The following is a 20840-nucleotide window of genomic DNA, read 5'->3' as shown; positions in this document are numbered from 1 at the left end:
TGATGAAGGAGAGATGGTCTTTCTGCTTGTAGCTTCCTTGGATTTCGACAGCTAACAGTCGAGGTACTTCAGTCTCTCAAGTTCTTATTCAATGGTCAAATACTACACCAAATGATGCTACTAGGGAGGATGTAGAAAATGTTGAAGCATACTTCCCAGAATTTCAGCTTTGAGGGAAACCCTGATCTCAACCAGGGGGTATTGTCATGTCCCAGAAGGTAGCCGTTGTCAACAAGCTCTGGTGGGATGGATGTTAGGCTATTCAGTAACTTAGGATTTAAGTTTTGCATTAATTAGTCATTTTAATTCAGTTAGGGTTAATCAACTTTGAATTTTTTAGGCTTAGAATTAGGGTTTTTCCTTCCTTATTTATTGAAGTGAAGTTGTATTGATAAGATAATGAATAAGAACTTATGAAATAGGCTGCGCTCTTAGCGTGTAGAGTGACTATCAGTCTTCTTATCTTGGTATACTACATACGTTCATCACAGAAACATGTGGTTTTAGTCATTTGAGTTCATTCACAAAAACATGAATTAGAAAAATTACCATCTCATATAAATTCACTTAGATTTGCTTGTTCAGTCAATTATCTTTGTTTACATATCTACCGAATTGAGTTTTATCATTCTAGTTCGTTCATTGAATCATTGATTAAGAAAAATTACTCTTTGATTCCATTGAAGGTCAAACAGAAAATATATTTTGAACCAAAACTAGATTGTCACATAAGATGAAAACATCATTACAAGCGTTAAGCCATGACTCACCAACATTATAGATATATAATTCCCATCAACCATAACTTAACCGATCATTAGAAGAGGAAAAATTGGCACTGTAATGATTGCTTATTGCTAGATTATAAAGAAGAAAAACACCTACCCTGGTGCTACCTCTTAGCTGTGTCATGCTTCCGAAAGGAAAATTCTAAACTAACTACTTTGATCAAACAACGTAAAAACCGACTCCATATAAAATATTTGTTTCAACATGTCTCATGACATTCGGATGGGATCCACCATTCCACAACAACCGATTCACCATTTCCTTCTTTTTGTGATATGACATTGCTTGATAGCGGTTTGTTTAGAGCTATGTTTCCTAAACCAACACAACTGAGGGTACTTGGCAGGCGGCATCTTAGAGCTATTTTAAACGTGTTCTACTGTATTTCTTGATTAATATAATTCTTGTTTACATTAAAAAAAAAAAAAAAACTGAGGGTTATAAAGTATATCTTGGCAGGCGGCATCAGCAGCCTTTAGTCATAAAGTGGTAGTATATATAGATAGAGTCAGGGTTGGGCTACTTGTACTTATCTCGACCGTAAAGACGGAGCGGATTTCTAGTCGTATTTATAATAAGAGGCTTTAGCCTTTTCACTTCCCCCAAATCAAAATCTTCTGAGTAAACCAGACCATGGATTCCGAAACCCTAATTTCATCTTCTGCTCCCCCAAATCAATTAGATCATCATCATCCTGATTCAGAAACCCTAGCTCCTCCTCCAGAAACCCTAGCTACAGATCCCGAAACAGCAAATCGAGAAGAAGAGCAACAACAGAATCAATTGGTATCTCAAAACGGCGGTGGTAGTAGCGGTGGTGCGAATGAGAAAGATGGTTCAGGAGGCGGCGGTGGTGGTGGTGAAGAAGAAACAAACAGTAGAAGGAAACGTCGGAGTAGATGGGATCCACCGACTGAATCTGAAAACGCTGATTCTGGAACTCGAAAGAGGAAATCCCGTTGGGCAGATGATGATCCAAAACCAGTAATTCAACTTCCAGATTTCATGAAGGAATTTACAGGTACTATGGATCTTGATCCAGAAGTTCAAGGTCTTAATATACGATTGTTAGAAATTAGTAGATTATTATCATCTGGATTACCATTAGATGACCGTCCTGAAGGTGCTCGTTCACCGTCACCTGAACCTATTTATGATAACATGGGTGTTAGAATTAATACTAGAGAATACCGTAATCGGGAGCGATTGACGAAAGAACGGTCTGATATTATCAGTCAATTGATTAAACGAAACCCTGCGTTTAAGCCTCCAGCTGATTATCGTCCTCCAAAGCTTCAGAAGAAGTTGTATATACCTATGAAGGAGTATCCAGGGTACAATTTTATTGGTCTTATCATTGGTCCAAGGGGAAATACACAGAAGAGAATGGAAAAGGAGACTGGTGCAAAGATTGTTATCCGCGGCAAGGGTTCGATTAAAGAAGGAAGGTTACAGCAGAAACGTGATTTGAAACCGGATCCTGCTGAGAATGAAGATTTACATGTGTTGGTTGAAGCCGAGACTCAGGATGCACTTGAGGCTGCTGCAGGGATGGTGGAGAAGTTGTTGCAGCCAGTTGATGAGGTGCTTAATGAGCATAAGAGGCAGCAGTTGAGAGAACTTGCTGCTTTGAATGGAACCATAAGGGATGAAGAGTATTGTAGGTTGTGTGGTGAACCTGGTCATCGTCAGTATGCTTGTCCTGCTCGTACCTCAACTTTTAAGAGTGATGTTCTTTGTAAAATTTGTGGAGATGGAGGTCATCCTACCATTGATTGTCCCATGAAGGGCACTACTGGAAAGAAAATGGATGATGAATACCAAAATTTCCTGGCGGAATTAGGTGGTAGCGGTCCTGAATCAATGACCAAGCCAAATTCAGCAGTGGCTCTTCTCGGGGCTGGGTCTAATAGTTCAGGCAGTGTTCCTCCATGGCAAAGTGGTAACAACTCCGGAGGAGGGGGTATTGGGTCTGCAACACAACCAGGTTTAATGACAAATGGGGCCAAGACCGGGAAGGATTATGATGACACAAATTTGTACATTGGGTATTTGCCACCAAATCTTGATGATGATTCGTTAATTCGTCTGTTCCAACCCTTTGGCGATATTGTGATGGCTAAAGTTATCAAGGATCGGGCGACAAATGTAAGCAAAGGTTATGGTTTTGTGAAGTATTCTGATGTTGCACAGGCGAATCAAGCTATTGCTAGTATGAATGGCTACCCTCTCGAGGGGAGAGTGATTGCTGTTAGGGTTGCAGGTAAACCTCCTCCGCCTGCGGTGCCATCTGGACCTCCAGCTCACAAGATGCCTACTTACCCTGGTCAAGATCAGGCTATGGGAGGATATGCTTCTCAGCAATTCACATCTGGTGGACCTCTTCCGAATCCACCCCATAGTGGCTACATGGCGGCACCAGTTCCTTGGGGGCCACCTCCTCCGTATGCTCCCTATGCCCCACCCCCTCCTGGTGCAAATATGTACAATCCCGTGCAAGGTCAGTCTATGCCACCTTATGGTTCACCATATCCTCCAACACACCAAACCACGCCTCCTGGTGCACCTCCTAGTGATGGGCAACAGAGCTTCCCCCCTGGTGTTCAATCCCAAAATACTCAACCCCCACCTTCTAATATGTATGGAATGCCTCCAAATCCCTCATACCCCCCACCAAATTACCCATCTTATTATGCTGTACCTCCTCCTCCTCCTCCTGTATCACATTCAATGGGTGACCACTCACAAAACATGGCTGCTGTTCCTTGGGCCTCAAATCCACCAGCGCCTCCACCTGTTTCATCTGCCGAGCAGACATCTTCTGGTGTTGAGGCTGAGTATGAGAAGTTCATGGGGGATCTGAAATGAAGCGGTTCAGATCTTGAGATCGTAAGCAATTCCAATTCTACCTTTGCATTTTTTAATGGATCTTACTTTTTCATGCATTTATTTGCTAATCCTAATGATAGATGACCAAGGGAGCAACTAGGGTTCGTATAACTTGTTTCTAGCTAATGATTAGTGCTTTAACGTGTTGCTGGCAATTGAATTCTTTGATTGGTTTTAGCAGAGACACTGTCAGCTACAAATTAAATCGCAGAGTCCTGCATGATGCTGTCTGGAGTTCATTCTTTTTTGAATAGCTTCTAGTTCTCGACCATGAGCATTACTGTTTCTCATATATCACTCTTTTGACTCTTCTTGCTATCATTGTACTTTTCTGGCAGGCGTGAGATTATTTGGAGCTGTTGTGAACCTGCTTTCTTACCTATTGCTATGACACAACTTGGTTGAAGTTTCAGACTCACGTCATTAACTTTGTTGTGCTATTATGAAAAATGCAGAGTCTCGCTGGGCAAAGTTTTACTGCTGCTTCCCCCTGAAGGCCCTATGATGCTAACAGTTTCTTTGCTTTATTCCTTTTATGAATATGGGAGACTAATTGCTGATGATTTGGTGTTTTTTGTTTTTGAGATGGGTTTTTACTTAATTTTCTTGGTTAATATTTATCTTTGATCTTATTGGCTTAATAGCTCTGGTTCTGTATTAGCTACTAAATCAGCTGTTAGTGTGGGGTACGTGCAGAGAACTCTTTTCGTCTAATTCTAGCCTATATTTCCTATTTAATAATGTTGGTAGTCTGATGAGGTTCTTTAGTTATTTGTGGCAGGGCGATGGATGGGCTTCTGTAGCTCTAGTAATTGACCCTATGAATCTAGTTTTAAGTCTTGTAAATTAGTAGTAAACTTTTTTTAAATCTTTTTGTTGTTTTTGGCCAGTGACAGAGTTAGGTGTTGTGGGTTTTGGTAGAAGAAAACAGAAATACTTTCTTCTTCCAACTTCTTAAAAGAAACCCACATCTCTGGTTTTGAAATTAGGGAGATAAATCTTTGATGAGAAATTCTCATTGGGTAAATCTCTAAGAGGCAAGGCATGAAGGGGTGAACAGAGTAATGGGTTCCAAGAGTAATAGACTAGCATGATGTTACTGTTAATGGGTTCTGTTCAAGTAGTTGGTACTTATTGGTCATCATATTTTTACCTCAAAGAGAACTTTGCATGCATTTGTGTCGGAATCCTGGGATGGAGACTCAAATGCCCCGAACTACAGGGTTCACAATTAGTTGCAGCAAACAATGGCAAACAATGATGTTGTGTTGAAGGGATGGTTGTAAAATCCTGCTGGAAAAGAAACCAATCCTGGGTATTACCAAGGAGCAGATGAAGTAACTGGAGAAGTTTCCTCTGTTTTTCTTAAATTTGTGGGACAGGAGATTACCCAGGTTATGCTGGAGTTCGTTGGTTGATTTCAGGTACTGGTGCGGGTTACAATGCCTGTGGTGCTAATGGAGAAAAGTGCTTGTTGCCAGCAATGATTTGATCTTTCTACCTCAACTTGCTCGCTTTGGTCTAGTAAAATAAAATAAGATATGTACACACTTCTAGAGATCAAGAAAAAAGCAAAAACTTCTCTTGCGAAAATCATGTTATGTCAATTTGACTAAACTGCTTGATAAACCGCCTGGGTGAGGATATTTTTGTGGCTTTTCACTTTATAAAATCCAATTAACGGCATTGAAGAAGTGAAATGCAAATTTCTCCGGGCTTCAAAACTAAATTGTTTGATAAAATTTGCACTTCTGTAAGGATATATTTATGGCTTTTTCGGTTTATAAAATCTAAGTAATGGCTTGATAGATGTGAAATGTGCGAGTAGTGCTAGTGCAAAATTCGCGACAGAAAATGTTGGTCCTTGTCGGTGTGGCCACGTTAGGCTTACTTTTACTCGTGAAAAAAAAATTGGGGACGGGAGAGGCTCGTTAGCCTTTTTTTTTTCCTCCAGACTTCAAAATTAAATTGCTTGATAAAATTTGCACTTCTGTAAGGATATATTTATGGCTTTTTCGGTTTATAAAATCTAAGTAACGGCTTGATAGATGTGAAATGTGCGAGTAGTGCTAGTGCAAAATTCGCGACAGAAAATGTTGGCCCTTGTTGGTGTGGCCACGTTAGGCTTACTTTTACTCGTGAAAAAAAAATTGGGGACGGGAGAGGCTCGTTAGCCTTACTTTTTTTTCTCCCGGCTTCAAAACTAAATTGCTTGATAAAATTTGCACTTCTGTAAGGATATATTTATGGCTTTTTCGGTTTATAAAATCTAAGTAACGGCTTGATAGATGTGAAATGTGCGAGTAGTGCTAGTGCAAAATTCGCGACAGAAAATGTTGGCCCTTGTTGGTGTGGCCACGTTAGGCTTACTTTTACTCGTGAAAAAAAAAATTGGGGACGGGAGAGGCTCGTTAGCCTTACTTTTTTTTCTCCCGGCTTCAAAACTAAATTGCTTGATAAAATTTGCACTTCTGTAAGGATATATTTATGGCTTTTTCGGTTTATAAAATCTAAGTAACGGCTTGATAGATGTGAAATGTGCGAGTAGTGCTAGTGCAAAATTCGCGACAGAAAATGTTGGCCCTTGTTGGTGTGGCCACGTTAGGCTTACTTTTACTCGTGAAAAAAAAATTGGGGACGGGAGAGGCTCGTTAGCCTTACTTTTTTTTCTCCCGGCTTCAAAACTAAATTGCTTGATAAAATTTGCACTTCTGTAAGGATATATTTATGGCTTTTTCGGTTTATAAAATCTAAGTAACGGCTTCGTAGATGTGAAATGTGCGAGTAGTGCTAGTGAAAAATTCGCGACAGAAAATGTTGGCCCTTGTTGATGTGGCCACGTTAGGCTTACTTTTACTCGTGACAAAAAAAATTGGGGATGGGAGAGGCTCGTTATCCTTACTTTTTTTTCTCCCGGCTTCAAAACTAAATTGCTTGATAAAATTTCCACTTATGTAAGGATACATTTATGGCTTTTTCGGTTTATAAAATCTAAGTAACGGCTTGATAGATGTGAAATGTGCGAGTAGTGCTAGTGCAAAATTCGCGACAGAAAATGTTGGCCCTTGTTGGTGTGGCCACGTTAGGCTTACTTTTACTCGTGAAAAAAAAAATTGGGGACGGGAGAGGCTCTTTAGCCTTACTTTTTTTTTCTCCCGGCTTCAAAACTAAATTGCTTGATAAAATTTGCACTTCTGTAAGGATATATTTATGGATTTTTCGGTTTATAAAATCTAAGTAACGGCTTGATAGATGTGAAATGTGCGAGTAGTGCTAGTGCAAAATTCGCGACAGAAAATGTTGGCCCTTGTTGGTGTGGCCACGTTAGGCTTACTTTTACTCGTGAAAAAAAAATAATTGGGGACGGGAGAGGCTTGTTATCCTTACTTTTTTTTCTCCTGGCTTCAAAATTAAATTGCTTGATAAAATTTGCACTTCTATAAGGATATATTTATGACTTTTTTGGTTTATAAAATCTAAGTAACGGCTTGATAGATGTGAAATGTGCGAGTAGTGCTAGTGCAAAATTCGCGACAGAAAATGTTGGCCCTTTTTGGTGTGGCCACGTTAGGCTTACTTTTACTCGTGAAAAAAAAAAATTGGGTACGGGAGAGGCTCGTTAGCCTTACTTTTTTTTCTCCCGGCTTCAAAACTAAGTTGCTTGATAAAATTTGCACTTCTGTAAGGATATGTTTATGGATTTTTCGGTTTATAAAATCTAAGTAACGGCTTGATAGATATGAAATGTGCGAGTAGTGCTAGTGCAAAATTCACGACAGACAATGTTGGCCCTAGTTGGTGCGGCCCCATTAGGCTTACTTTTACTCGTTAAAAAAAATAAATTGGGGACGGGAGAGGCTCGTTATCCTTACTTTTTTTTCTCCCGGCTTCAAAATTAAATTGCTTGATAAAATTTGCACTTGTATAAGGATATATTTATGACTTTTTTGGTTTATAAAATCTAAGTAACGGCTTGATAGATGTGAAATGTGCGAGTAGTGCTAGTGCAAAATTCGCGACAGAAAATGTTGGCCCTTTTTGGTTTGGCCACGTTAGGCTTACTTTTACTCGTGAAAAAAAAAATTGGGTACGGGAGAGGCTCGTTAGCCTTACTTTTTTTTTCTCCCGGCTTCAAAACTAAGTTGCTTGATAAAATTTGCATTTCTGTAAGGATATGTTTATGACTTTTTTGGTTTATAAAATCTAAGTAACGGCTTGATAGATGTGAAATGTGCGAGTAGTGCTAGTGCAAAATTCGCGACAGAAAATGTTGGCCCTTGTTGGTGTGGCCACGTTAGGCTTACTTTTACTCGTGAAAAAAAAAATTGGGGACGGGAGAGGCTCGTTAGCCTTACTTTTTTTTTCTCCCGGCTTCAAAACTAAATTGCTTGATAAAATTTGCACTTCTATAAGGATATATTTATGGCTTTTTCGGTTTATAAAATCTAAGTAAAGGCTTGATAGATGTGAAATGTGCGAGTAGTGCTAGTGCAAAATTCGCGACAGAAAATGTTGGCCCTTGTTGGTGTGGACACGTTAGGCTTACGTTTACTCGTGAAAAAAAAAATTGGATACGGGAGAGGCTCGTTAGCCTTACTTTTTTTTCTCCCGGATACAAAATTAAATATCTTGATAAAATTTGCACTTCTGTAAGGATATATTTATGGCTTTTTCGGTTTATAAAATCTAAGTAAAGGCTTGATAGATGTGAAATGTGCGAGTAGTGCTAGTGCAAAATTCGCGACAGAAAATGTTGGCCCTTGTTGGTGTGGCCATGTTAGGCTTACTTTTACTCGTGAAAAAAAACAATTGGGGACGGGAGAGGCTCGTTAGCCTTACGTTTTTTTCTCCCGGCTTCAAAATTAAATTGCTTGATAAAATTTGCACTTATGTAAGGATATATTTATGGCTTTTTCGGTTTATAAAATCTAAGTAACGGCTTGATAGATGTGAAATGTGCGAGTAGTGCTAGTGCAAAATTCGCGACAGAAAATGTTGGCCCTTGTTGGTGTGGCCACGTTAGGCTTACTTTTACTCGTGAAAAAAAAAATTGGGGACGGGAGAGGCTCGTTAGCCTTACGTTTTTTTCTCCCGGCTTCAAAATTAAATTGCTTGATAAAATTTGCACTTCTGTAAGGATATATTTATGGCTTTTTCGGTTTATAAAATCTAAATAACGGCTTGATAGATGTGAAATGTGCGAGTAGTGCTAGTGCAAAATTCGCGACAGAAAATGTTGGCCCTTGTTGGTGTGGCCACGTTAGGCTTACTTTTACTAGTGAAAAAAAAATTGGGGACGGGAGAGGCTCGTTAGCCTTACTTTTTTTTTCTCCCGGGTTCAAAACTAAATTGCTTGATAAAATTTGCACTTCTGTAAGGATATATTTATGGCTTTTTCGGTTTATAAAATCTAAGTAACGGCTTGATAGATGTGAAATGTGCGAGTAGTGCTAGAGCAAAATTCGCGACAGAAAATGTTGGCCCTTGTTGGTGTGGCCACGTTAGGCTTACTTTTACTCCTGAAAAAAAAATTTGGGTACGGGAGAGGCTCGTTAGCCTTAATTTTTTTTCTCTCGGCTTCAAAACTAAATTTGTCGATAAAATTTGCACTTCTGTAAGGATATATTTATGACCTGTTCGGTTTATAAAATCTAAGTAACGGCTTGATAGATGTGAAATGTGCGAGTAGTGATAGTGCAAAATTCGCGACAGAAAATGTTGGCCCTTGTTGGTGTGGCCACGTTAGGCTTACTTTTACTCGTGAAAAAAAAATTAGGGACGGGAGAGGCTCATTAGCCTTACTTTTTTTTCTCCCGGCTACAAAACTAAATTGCTTGATAAAATTGGCACTTCTGTAAGAATATATTTATGGGTTTTTCGGTTTATAAAATCTAAGTAACGGCTTGATAGATGTGAAATGTGCGAGTAGCGCTAGTGCAAAATTCGCGACAAAAAATGTTGGCCCTTGTTGGTGTTGCCACGTTAGGCTTACTTTTACTCGTGAAAAAAAAATTGGGGACGGGAGAGGCTCGTTTACCTTACTTTTTTTTCTCCCGGCTTCAAAACTAAATTGCTTGATAAAATTTGCACTTCTGTAAGGATATATTTATGGCTTTTCGGTTTATAAAATCTAAATAACGGCTTGATAGACGTGAAATGTGCGAGTAGTGCTAGTGCAAAATTCGCGACAGAAATATATTTATGGCTTTTTCAGTTTATAAAATCTAAGTAACGGCTTGATAGATGTGAAATGTGCGAGTGGTGCTAGTGCAAAATTCGCGACAGAAAAGGTTGGCCCTTGTTGGTGTGGCCACGTTAGGCTTACTTTTACTCGTGAAAAAAAAATTGGGGAAGGGAGAGGCTCATTAGCCTTACTTTTTTTTTTCTCCCGGCTTCAAAACTAAATTGCTTGATAAAATTTGCACTTCTGTAAGGATATGTTTATGGCTTTTTTGGTTTATAAAATCTAAGTAACGTCTTGATAGATGCGAAATGTGCGAGTAGTGCTAGTGCAAAATTCGCGACAGAAAATGTTGGCCCATGTTGGTGTGGCCACGTAAGGCTTACTTTTACTCGTGAAAAAAAAAATTTGGGGACGTGAGAGGCTCGTTATCCTTACTTTTTTTTTCTCCCAGATTCAAAACTAAATTGCTTGATAAAATTTGCACTTCTGTAAGGATATATTTATGGCTTTTTCGGTTTATAAAATCTAAGTAACGGCTTGATAGATGTGAAATGTGCAAGTAGTGCTAGTGCAAAATTCGCGACATAAAATGTTGTCCCTTGTTGGTGTGGCGACGTTAGGCAGACTTTTACTCGTGAAAAAAAAATTGGGGACTGGAGAGGCTCGTTAGCCTTACTTTTTGTTCTCCCGGCTTCAAAACTAAATTGCTTGATAAAATTTGCACTTCTGTAAGGATATATTTATGGCCTTTTCGGTTTATAAAATCTAAGTAACGGCTTGATAGATGTGAAATGTGCGAGTAGCGCTTGTGCAAAATTCGCGACAGAAAATGTTGGCCCTTGTTGGTGTGGCCACGTTAGGCTTACTTTTACTCGTGAAAAAAAAATAATTGGGGACGGGAGAGGCTCGTTATCCTTACTTTTTTTTCTCCCGGCTTCAAAATTAAATTGCTTGATAAAATTTGCACTTCTATAAGGATATATTTATGACTTTTTTGGTTTATAAAATCTAAGTAACGGCTTGATAGATGTGAAATGTGCGAGTAGTGCTAGTGCAAAATTCGCGACAGAAAATGTTGGCCCGTTTTGGTGTGGCCACGTTAGGCTTACTTTTACTCGTGAAAAAAAAAAATTGGGTACAGGAGAGGCTCGTTAGCCTTACTTTTTTTTCTCCCGGCTTCAAAACTAAATTGCTTGATAAAATTTGCACTTCTGTAAGGATATGTTTATGGCTTTTTCGGTTTATAAAATCTAAGTAACGGCTTGATAGATGTGAAATGTGCGAGTAGTGCTAGTGCGAAATTCGCGACAGACAATGTTGGCCTTTGTTGGTGTGGCCCCGTTAGGCTTACTTTTACTCGTGAAAAATAAAATAATTGGGGACGGGAGAGGCTCGTTATCCTTACTTTTTTTTTTCTCCCGGCTTCAAAACTAAATTGCTTGATAAAATTTGCATTTCTGTAAGGATATATTTATGGCTTTTTCGGTTTATAAAATCTAAGTAACGGCTTGATAGATGTGAAATGTGCGAGTAGTGCTAGTGAAAAATTCGCGACAGAAAATGTTGGCCCTTGTTGGTGTGGCGACGTTAGGCTGACTTTTACTCGTGAAAAAAAAAAATTGGGGACGGGAGAGGCTCGTTAGCCTTACTTTTTTTTCTCCCGGCTTCAAAACTAAATTGCTTGATAAAATTTGCACTTCTGTAAGGATATATTTATGGCCTTTTCGGTTTATAAAATCTAAGTAACGGCTTGATAGATGTGAAATGTGCGAGTAGCGCTAGTGCAAAATTCGCGACAGAAAGTGTTGGCCCTTGTTGGTGTGGCCACGTTAGGCTTACTTTTACTCGTGAAAAAAAAATAATTGGGGACGGGAGAGGCTCGTTATCCTTACTTTTTTTTCTTCCGGCTTCAAAATTAAATTGCTTGATAAAATTTGCACTTCTATAAGGATATATTTATGACTTTTTTGGTTTATAAAATATAAGTAACGGCTTGATAGATGTGAAATGTGCGAGTAGTGCTAGTGCAAAATTCGCGACAGAAAATGTTGGCCCTTTTTGGTGTGGCCACGTTAGGCTTACTTTTACTCGTGAAAAAAAAATAATTGGGGACGGGAGAGGCTCATTATCCTTATTTTTTTTTCTCCCGGCTTCAAAATTAAATTGCTTGATAAAATTTGCACTTCTATAAGGATATATTTATGACTTTTTTGGTTTATAAAATCTAAGTAACGGCTTGATAGATGTGAAATGTGCGAGTAGTGCTAGTGCAAAATTCGCGACAGAAAATGTTGGCCCTTTTTGGTGTGGCCACGTTAGGCTTATTTTTACTCGTGAAAAAAAAAATTGGGTACGGGAGAGGCTCGTTAGCCTTACTTTTTTTTCTCCCGGCTTCAAAACTAAGTTGCTTGATAAAATTTGCACTTCTGTAAGGATATGTTTATGGATTTTTCGGGTTATAAAATCTAAGTAACGGCTTGATAGATATGAAATGTGCGAGTAGTGCTAGTGCAAAATTCACGACAGACAATGTTGGCCCTAGTTGGTGTGGCCCCATTAGGCTTACTTTTACTCGTTAAAAAAAATAAATTGGGGACGGGAGAGGCTCGTTATCCTTACTTTTTTTTCTCCCGGCTTCAAAATTAAATTGCTTGATAAAATTTGCACTTGTATAAGGATATATTTATGACTTTTTTGGTTTATAAAATCTAAGTAACGGCTTGATAGATGTGAAATGTGCGAGTAGTGCTAGTGCAAAATTCGCGACAGAAAATGTTGGCCCTTTTTGGTTTGGCCACGTTAGGCTTACTTTTACTCGTGAAAAAAAAATTGGGTACGGGAGAGGCTCGTTAGCCTTACTTTTTTTTTCTCCCGGCTTCAAAACTAAGTTGCTTAATAAAATTTGCATTTCTGTAAGGATATGTTTATGACTTTTTTGGTTTATAAAATCTAAGTAACGGCTTGATAGATGTGAAATGTGCGAGTAGTGCTAGTGCAAAATTCGCGACAGAAAATGTTATCCCTTGTTGGTGTGGCCACATTAGGCTTACTTTTACTCGTGAAAAAAAAAATTGGGGACGGGAGAGGCTCGGTAGCCTTACGTTTTTTCTCCCGGCTTCAAAATTAAATTGCTTGATAAAATTTGCACTTCTGTAAGGATATATTTATGGCTTTTTCGGTTTATAAAATCTAAATAACGGCTTGATAGATGTGAAATGTGCGAGTAGTGCTAGTGCAAAATTCGCGACAGAAAATGTTGGCCCTTGTTGGTGTGGCCATGTTAGGCTTACTTTTACTCGTGAAAAAAAACAATTGGGGACGGGAGAGGCTCGTTAGCCTTACGTTTTTTTTCTCCCGGCTTCAAAATTAAATTGCTTGATAAAATTTGCACTTATGTAAGGATATATTTATGGCTTTTTCGGTTTATAAAATATAAGTAACGGCTTGATAGATGTGAAATGTGCGAGTAGTGCTAGTGCAAAATTCGCGACAGAAAATGTTGGCCCTTGTTGGTGTGGCCACGTTAGGCTTACTTTTACTCGTGAAAAAAAAAATTGGATACGGGAGAGGCTCGTTAGCCTTACTTTTTTTTCTCCCGGCTTCAAAACTAAATTGCTTGATAAAATTTGCACTTCTGTAAGGATATATTTATGGCCTTTTCGGTTTATAAAATCTAAGTAACGGCTTGATAGATGTGAAATGTGCGAGTAGTGCTAGTGCAAAATTCGCGACAGAAAATGTTGGCCCTTGTTGGTATGGCCACGTTAGGCTTACTTTTACTCGTGAAAAAAAAATAATTGGGGACGGGAGAGGCTTGTTATCCTTACTTTTTTTTCTCCTGGCTTCAAAATTAAATTGCTTGATAAAATTTGCACTTCTATAAGGATATATTTATGACTTTTTTGGTTTATAAAATCTAAGTAACGGCTTGATAGATGTGAAATGTGCGAGTAGTGCTAGTGCAAAATTCGCGACAGAAAATGTTGGCCCTTGTTGGTGTGGCCACGTTAGGCTTACTTTTACTCGTGAAAAAAAAAATTGGGGACGGGAGAGGCTCGTTAGCCTTACGTTTTTTTCTCCCGGCTTCAAAATTAAATTGCTTGATAAAATTTGCACTTCTGTAAGGATATATTTATGGCTTTTTCGGTTTATAAAATCTAAATAACGGCTTGATAGATGTGAAATGTGCGAGTAGTGCTAGTGCAAAATTCGCGACAGAAAATGTTGGCCCTTGTTGGTGTGGACACGTTAGGCTTACTTTTACTCGTGAAAAAAAAAATTAGATACGGGAGAGGCTCGTTAGCCTTACTTTTTTTTCTCCCGGATACAAAATTAAATATCTTGATAAAATTTGCACTTCTGTAAGGATATATTTATGGCTTTTTCGGTTTATAAAATCTAAGTAAAGGCTTGATAGATGTGAAATGTGCGAGTAGTGCTAGTGCAAAATTCGCGACAGAAAATGTTGGCCCTTGTTGGTGTGGCCATGTTAGGCTTACTTTTACTCGTGAAAAAAAACAATTGGGGACGGGAGAGGCTCGTTAGCCTTACGTTTTTTTCTCCCGGCTTCAAAATTAAATTGCTTGATAAAATTTGCACTTATGTAAGGATATATTTATGGCTTTTTCGGTTTATAAAATCTAAGTAACGGCTTGATAGATGTGAAATGTGCGAGTAGTGCTAGTGCAAAATTCGCGACAGAAAATGTTGGCCCTTGTTGGTGTGGCCACGTTAGGCTTACTTTTACTCGTGAAAAAAAAAAATTGGGGTCGGGAGAGACTCGTTAGCCTTACTTTTTTTTTCTCCCGGCTTCAAAACTAAATTGCTTGATAAAATTTGCACTTCTGTAAGGATATGTTTATGGCTTTTTCGGTTTATAAAATCTAAGTAACGGCTTGATAGATGTGAAATGTGCGAGTAGTCCTAGTGCAAAATTCGCGACAGAAAATGTTGGCCCTTGTTGGTGTGGCCACGTTAGGCTTACTTTTACTCGAGAAAAAAATGATTGGGGACGGGAGAGGCTCGTTAGCCTTACTTTTTTTTCTCCCGGCTTCAAAACTAAATTGCTTTATAAAATTTGCACTTCTGTAAGGATATGTTTATGGCTTTTTTGGTTTATAAAATCTAATTAACGACTTGATAGATGTGAAATGTGCGAGTAGTGCTAGTGCAAAAATCGCGACAGAAAATGTTGTCCCATGTTGGTGTGGCCACGTTAGGCTTACTTTTACTCGTGAAAAAAAAAATTGGGTACGGGAGAGTCTCGTTATCCTTACTTTTTTTTCTCCCGGCTTCAAAACTAAATTGCATGATAAAATTTGCACTTCTATTAGGATATATTTATGGCTTTTTCGGTTTATAAAATCTAAGTAATGGCTTGATAGATGTGAAATGTGCGAATAGTGCTAGTGCAAAATTCGCGACAGAAAATGTTGGCCCTTGTTGGTGTGGCCACGTTAGGCTTACTTTTACTCGTGAAAAAAAAAATAATTGGGGACGGGAGAGGCTCATTATCCTTATTTTTTTTCTCCCGGCTTCAAAATTAAATTGCTTGATAAAATTTGCACTTCTATAAGGATATATTTATGACTTTTTTGGTTTATAAAATCTAAGTAACGGCTTGATAGATGTGAAATGTGCGAGTAGTGCTAGTGCAAAATTCGCGACAGAAAATGTTGGCCCGTTTTGGTGTGGCCACGTTAGGCTTACTTTTACTCGTGAAAAAAAAAATTGGGTACAGGAGAGGCTCGTTAGCCTTACTTTGTTTTCTCCCGGCTTCAAAACTAAATTGCTTGATAAAATTTGCACTTCTGTAAGGATATGTTTATGGCTTTTTCGGTTTATAAAATCTAAGTAACGGCTTGATAGATGTGAAATGTGCGAGTAGTGCTAGTGCGAAATTCGCGACAGACAATGTTGGCCTTTGTTGGTGCGGCCCCGTTAGGCTTACTTTTACTCGTGAAAAATAAAATAATTGGGGACGGGAGAGGCTCGTTATCCTTACTTTTTTTTTTCTCCCGGCTTCAAAACTAAATTGCTTGATAAAATTTGCATTTCTGTAAGGATATATTTATGGCTTTTTCGGTTTATAAAATCTAAGTAACGGCTTGATAGATGTGAAATGTGCGAGTAGTGCTAGTGAAAAATTCGCGACAGAAAATGTTGGCCCTTGTTGGTGTGGCGACGTTAGGCTGACTTTTACTCGTGAAAAAAAAAAATTGGGGACGGGAGAGGCTCGTTAGCCTTACTTTTTTTTCTCCCGGCTTCAAAACTAAATTGCTTGATAAAATTTGCACTTCTGTAAGGATATATTTATGGCCTTTTCGGTTTATAAAATCTAAGTAACGGCTTGATAGATGTGAAATGTGCGAGTAGTGCTAGTGCAAAATTCGCGACAGAAAATGTTGGCCCTTGTTGGTGTGGCTACGTTAGGCTTACTTTTACTCGTGAAAAAAAAATTGGGGACGGGAGAGGCTCGTTATCCTTACTTTTTTTTCTCCCGGATACAAAATTAAATATCTTGATAAAATTTGCACTTCTATAAGGATATATTTATGGCTTTTTCGGTTTATAAAATCTAAGTAAAGGCTTGATAGATGTGAAATGTGCGAGTAGTGCTAGTGCAAAATTCGCGACAGAAAATGTTGGCCCTTGTTGGTGTGGCCACGTTAGGCTTACTTTTACTCGTGAAAAAAAAAATTGGGGACGGGAGAGGCTCGTTAGCCTTACGTTTTTTTCTCCCGGCTTCAAAATTAAATTGCTTGATAAAATTTGCACTTCTGTAAGGATATATTTATGGCTTTTTCGGTTTATAAAATCTAAATAACGGCTTGATAGATGTGAAATGTGCGAGTAGTGCTAGTGCAAAATTCGCGACAGAAAATGTTGGCCCTTGTTGGTGTGGACACGTTAGGCTTACTTTTACTCGTGAAAAAAAAAATTAGATACGGGAGAGGCTCGTTAGCCTTACTTTTTTTTCTCCCGGATACAAAATTAAATATCTTGATAAAATTTGCACTTCTGTAAGGATATATTTATGGCTTTTTCGGTTTATAAAATCTAAGTAAAGGCTTGATAGATGTGAAATGTGCGAGTAGTGCTAGTGCAAAATTCGCGACAGAAAATGTTGGCCCTTGTTGGTGTGGCCATGTTAGGCTTACTTTTACTCGTGAAAAAAAACAATTGGGGACGGGAGAGGCTCGTTAGCCTTACGTTTTTTTCTCCCGGCTTCAAAATTAAATTGCTTGATAAAATTTGCACTTATGTAAGGATATATTTATGGCTTTTTCGGTTTATAAAATCTAAGTAACGGCTTGATAGATGTGAAATGTGCGAGTAGTGCTAGTGCAAAATTCGCGACAGAAAATGTTGGCCCTTGTTGGTGTGGCCACGTTAGGCTTACTTTTACTCGTGAAAAAAAAAAATTGGGGTCGGGAGAGACTCGTTAGCCTTACTTTTTTTTTCTCCCGGCTTCAAAACTAAATTGCTTGATAAAATTTGCACTTCTGTAAGGATATGTTTATGGCTTTTTCGGTTTATAAAATCTAAGTAACGGCTTGATAGATGTGAAATGTGCGAGTAGTCCTAGTGCAAAATTCGCGACAGAAAATGTTGGCCCTTGTTGGTGTGGCCACGTTAGGCTTACTTTTACTCGAGAAAAAAATGATTGGGGACGGGAGAGGCTCGTTAGCCTTACTTTTTTTTCTCCCGGCTTCAAAACTAAATTGCTTTATAAAATTTGCACTTCTGTAAGGATATGTTTATGGCTTTTTTGGTTTATAAAATCTAATTAACGACTTGATAGATGTGAAATGTGCGAGTAGTGCTAGTGCAAAATTCGCGACAGAAAATGTTGTCCCATGTTGGTGTGGCCACGTTAGGCTTACTTTTACTCGTGAAAAAAAAATTTGGGGACGTGAAAGGCTCGTTAGCCTTACTTTTTTTTTTCTCCCGGCTTCAAAACTAAATTGCTTGATAAAATTTGCACTTCTGTAAGGATATATTTATGGCTTTTTCGGTTTATAAAATCTAAGTAACGGCTTGATAGATGTGAAATGTGCGAGTAGTACTAATGCAAAATTCGCGACAGAAAATGTTGGCCCTTGTTGGTGTGGCGACATTAGGCTGGCTTTTACTCGTGAAAAAAATAATTGGGGACGGAAGAGGCTCGTTAGCCTTACTTTTTTTTCTCCCGGCTTCAAAACTAAATTGCTTGATAAAATTTGCACTTCTGTAAGGATATATTTATGGCTTTTTCGGTTTATAAAATCTAAGTAACGACTTGATAGATGTGAAAAGTGCGAATAGTTTTAGTGCGAAATTCGCGACAGAAAATGTTGGCCCTTGTTGGTGTGGCCCCATTAGGCTTACTTTTACTCGTGAAAAAAAAAAGGGGGCGGGAGAGGCTCGTTATCCTTACTTTTTTTCTCCCGGCTTCAAAATCAAATTGCTTGATAAAATTTGCACTTGTATAAGGATATATTTATGACTTTTTTGGTTTATAAAAACTAAGTAACGGCTTGATAGATGTGAAATGTGCGAGTAGTGCTAGTGCAAAATTCCCGACAGAAAATGTTGGCCCTTGTTAGTGTGGCCACGTTAGGCTTACTTTTACTCGTGAAAAAAAAAATTGGGTACGGGAGAGGCTCGTTATCCTTACTTTTTTTTCTCCCGGCTTCAAAATTAAATTGCTTGATAAAATTTGCACTTCTATAAGGATATATTTATGACTTTTTTGATTTATAAAATCCAAGAAACGGCTTGATAGATGTAAAATGTGCGAGTAGTGCTAGTGCAAAATTCGCGACAGAAAATGTTGGCCCTTGTTGGTGTGGCCACGTTAGGCTTACTTTTACTCGTGAAAAAAAAAATTGGGGACGGGAGAGGCTCGTTAGCCTTACTTTTTTTTCTCCCGGCTTCAAAATAAATTGCTTGATAAAATTTGCACTTCTATAAGGATATATTTATGGCTTTTTTGGTTTATAAAATCTAAGTAACGGCTTGATAGATGTGAAATGTGCGAGTAGTGCTAGTGCAAAATTCGCGACAGAAAATGTTGGCCCTTGTTGGTGTGGCCACGTTAGGCTTACTTTTACTCGTGAAAAAAAAATTGGGCGGGAGAGGCTCGTTAGCCTTACTTTTTTTTTCTCCCGGCTTCAAAATAAATTGCTTGATAAAATTTGCACTTCTGTAAGGATATATTTATGGCTTTTCGGTTTATAAAATCTAAGTAACGGCTTGATAGATGTGAAATGTGCGAGTAGTGCTAGTGCAAAATTCGCGACAGAAAATGTTGGCCCTTGTTGGTGTGGCCACGTTAGGCTTACTTTTACTCGTGAAAAAAAAAATTGGGGACGGGAGAGGCTCGTTAGCCTTACTTTTTTTTTCCCGGCTTCAAAACTAAATTGCTTGATAAAATTTGCACTTCTGTAAGGATATATTTATGGCTTTTTCGGTTTATAAAATCTAAGTAACGGCTTGATAGATGTGAAATGTGCGAGTAGTGCTAGTGCAAAATTCGCGACAGAAAATGTTGGCCCTTGTTGGTGTGGCCACGTTAGGCTTACTTTTACTCGTGAAAAAAAAATTGGGGACGGGAGAGGCTCGTTAGCCTTACTTTTTTTTCTCCCGGCTTCAAAACTAAATTGCTTGATAAATTTCCCCTTATGTAAGGATATATTTATGGCTTTTCGGTTTATAAAATCTAAGTAACGGCTTGATAGATGTGAAATGTGCGAGTAGTGCTAGTGCAAAATTCGCGACAGAAAATGTTGGCCTTGTTGGTGTGGCCACGTTAGGCTTACTTTTACTCGTGAAAAAAAAATTGGGGACGGGAGAGGCTCGTTAGCCTTACTTTTTTTTCTCCCGGCTTCAAAACTAAATTGCTTGATAAAATTTGCACTTCTAAGGATATATTTATGGCTTTTTCGGTTTATAAAATCTAAGTAACGGCTTGATAGATGTGAAATGTGCGAGTAGTGCTAGTGCAAAATTCGCGACAGAAAATGTTGGCCCTTGTTGGTGTGGCCACGTTAGGCTTACTTTTACTCGTGAAAAAAAAATTGGGGACGGGAGCTCGTTAGCCTTACTTTTTTTTCTCCCGGCTTCAAAACTAAATTGCTTGATAAAATTTGCACTTCTGTAAGGATTATTTATGGCTTTTTCGGTTTATAAAATCTAAGTAACGGCTTGATAGATGTGAAATGTGCGAGTAGTGCTAGTGCAAAATTCGCGACAGAAAATGTTGGCCCTTGTTGGTGTGGCCACGTTAGGCTTACTTTTACTCGTGAAAAAAAAATTGGGGACGGGAGAGGCTCGTTAGCCTTACTTTTTTTTTCTCCCGGCTTCAAAACTAAATTGCTTGATAAAATTTGCACTTCTATAAGGATATATTTATGGCTTTTTCGGTTTATAAAATCTAAGTAACGGCTTGATAGATGTGAAATGTGCGAGTAGTGCTAGTGCAAAATTCGCGACAGAAAATGTTGGCCCTTGTTGGTGTGGCCACGTTAGGCTTACTTTTACTCGTGAAAAAAAAATTGGGGACGGGAGAGGCTCGTTAGCCTTACTTTTTTTTCTCCCGGCTTCAAAACTAAATTGCTGATAAAATTTCCACTATTGTAAGGATCATTATGGCTTTTTTTCGGTTTATAAATCTAAGTAACGGCTTGATAGATGTGAAATGTGCGAGTAGTGCTAGTGCAAAATTCGCGACAGAAATGTTGGCCCTTGTTGGTGTGGCCACGTTAGGCTTACTTTTACTCGTGAAAAAAAAAATTGGGGACGGGAGAGGCTCGTTAGCCTTACTTTTTTTCTCCTGGCTTCAAAACTAAATTGCTTGATAAAATTTGCACTTCTATAAGGATAATTTATGGCCTTTTCGGTTTATAAAATCTAAGTAACGGCTTGATAGATGTTAAATGTGCGAGTAGTGCTAGTGCAAAATTCGCGACAGAAAATGTTGGCCTTGTTGGTGTGG

At 38.6% G+C, this 20840-nt stretch overlaps 1 protein-coding gene across 2 annotated transcripts; it reads left to right on the top strand.

Moving 5' to 3' along the window:
- Nucleotides 1–1311: 1311 nt before the first annotated feature.
- LOC113336132 (splicing factor-like protein 1) lies at nucleotides 1312–5364 on the top strand. 2 transcript variants are annotated; one of them, XM_026582123.1, is made up of 2 exons: nucleotides 1312–3678; nucleotides 4134–5364. In XM_026582123.1, exon 1 carries the CDS (start codon nucleotides 1423–1425, stop codon nucleotides 3655–3657), a length of 2235 nt encoding a protein of 744 aa, XP_026437908.1. In that variant the 5' UTR covers nucleotides 1312–1422; the 3' UTR covers nucleotides 3658–3678; nucleotides 4134–5364. The 2 variants fall into 2 exon arrangements, with proteins under 2 accessions (XP_026437908.1, XP_026437907.1); XM_026582122.1 differs by having other exon boundaries at nucleotides 4017–4429.
- The last annotated feature ends 15476 nt before the right edge of the window (nucleotides 5365–20840 follow it).

Source organism: Papaver somniferum, unplaced genomic scaffold, assembly GCF_003573695.1.
Source record: "Papaver somniferum cultivar HN1 unplaced genomic scaffold, ASM357369v1 unplaced-scaffold_150, whole genome shotgun sequence".
Lineage (NCBI taxonomy): Eukaryota > Viridiplantae > Streptophyta > Magnoliopsida > Ranunculales > Papaveraceae > Papaver > Papaver somniferum.
This window is presented reverse-complemented; position numbering and strand designations above follow the sequence as displayed.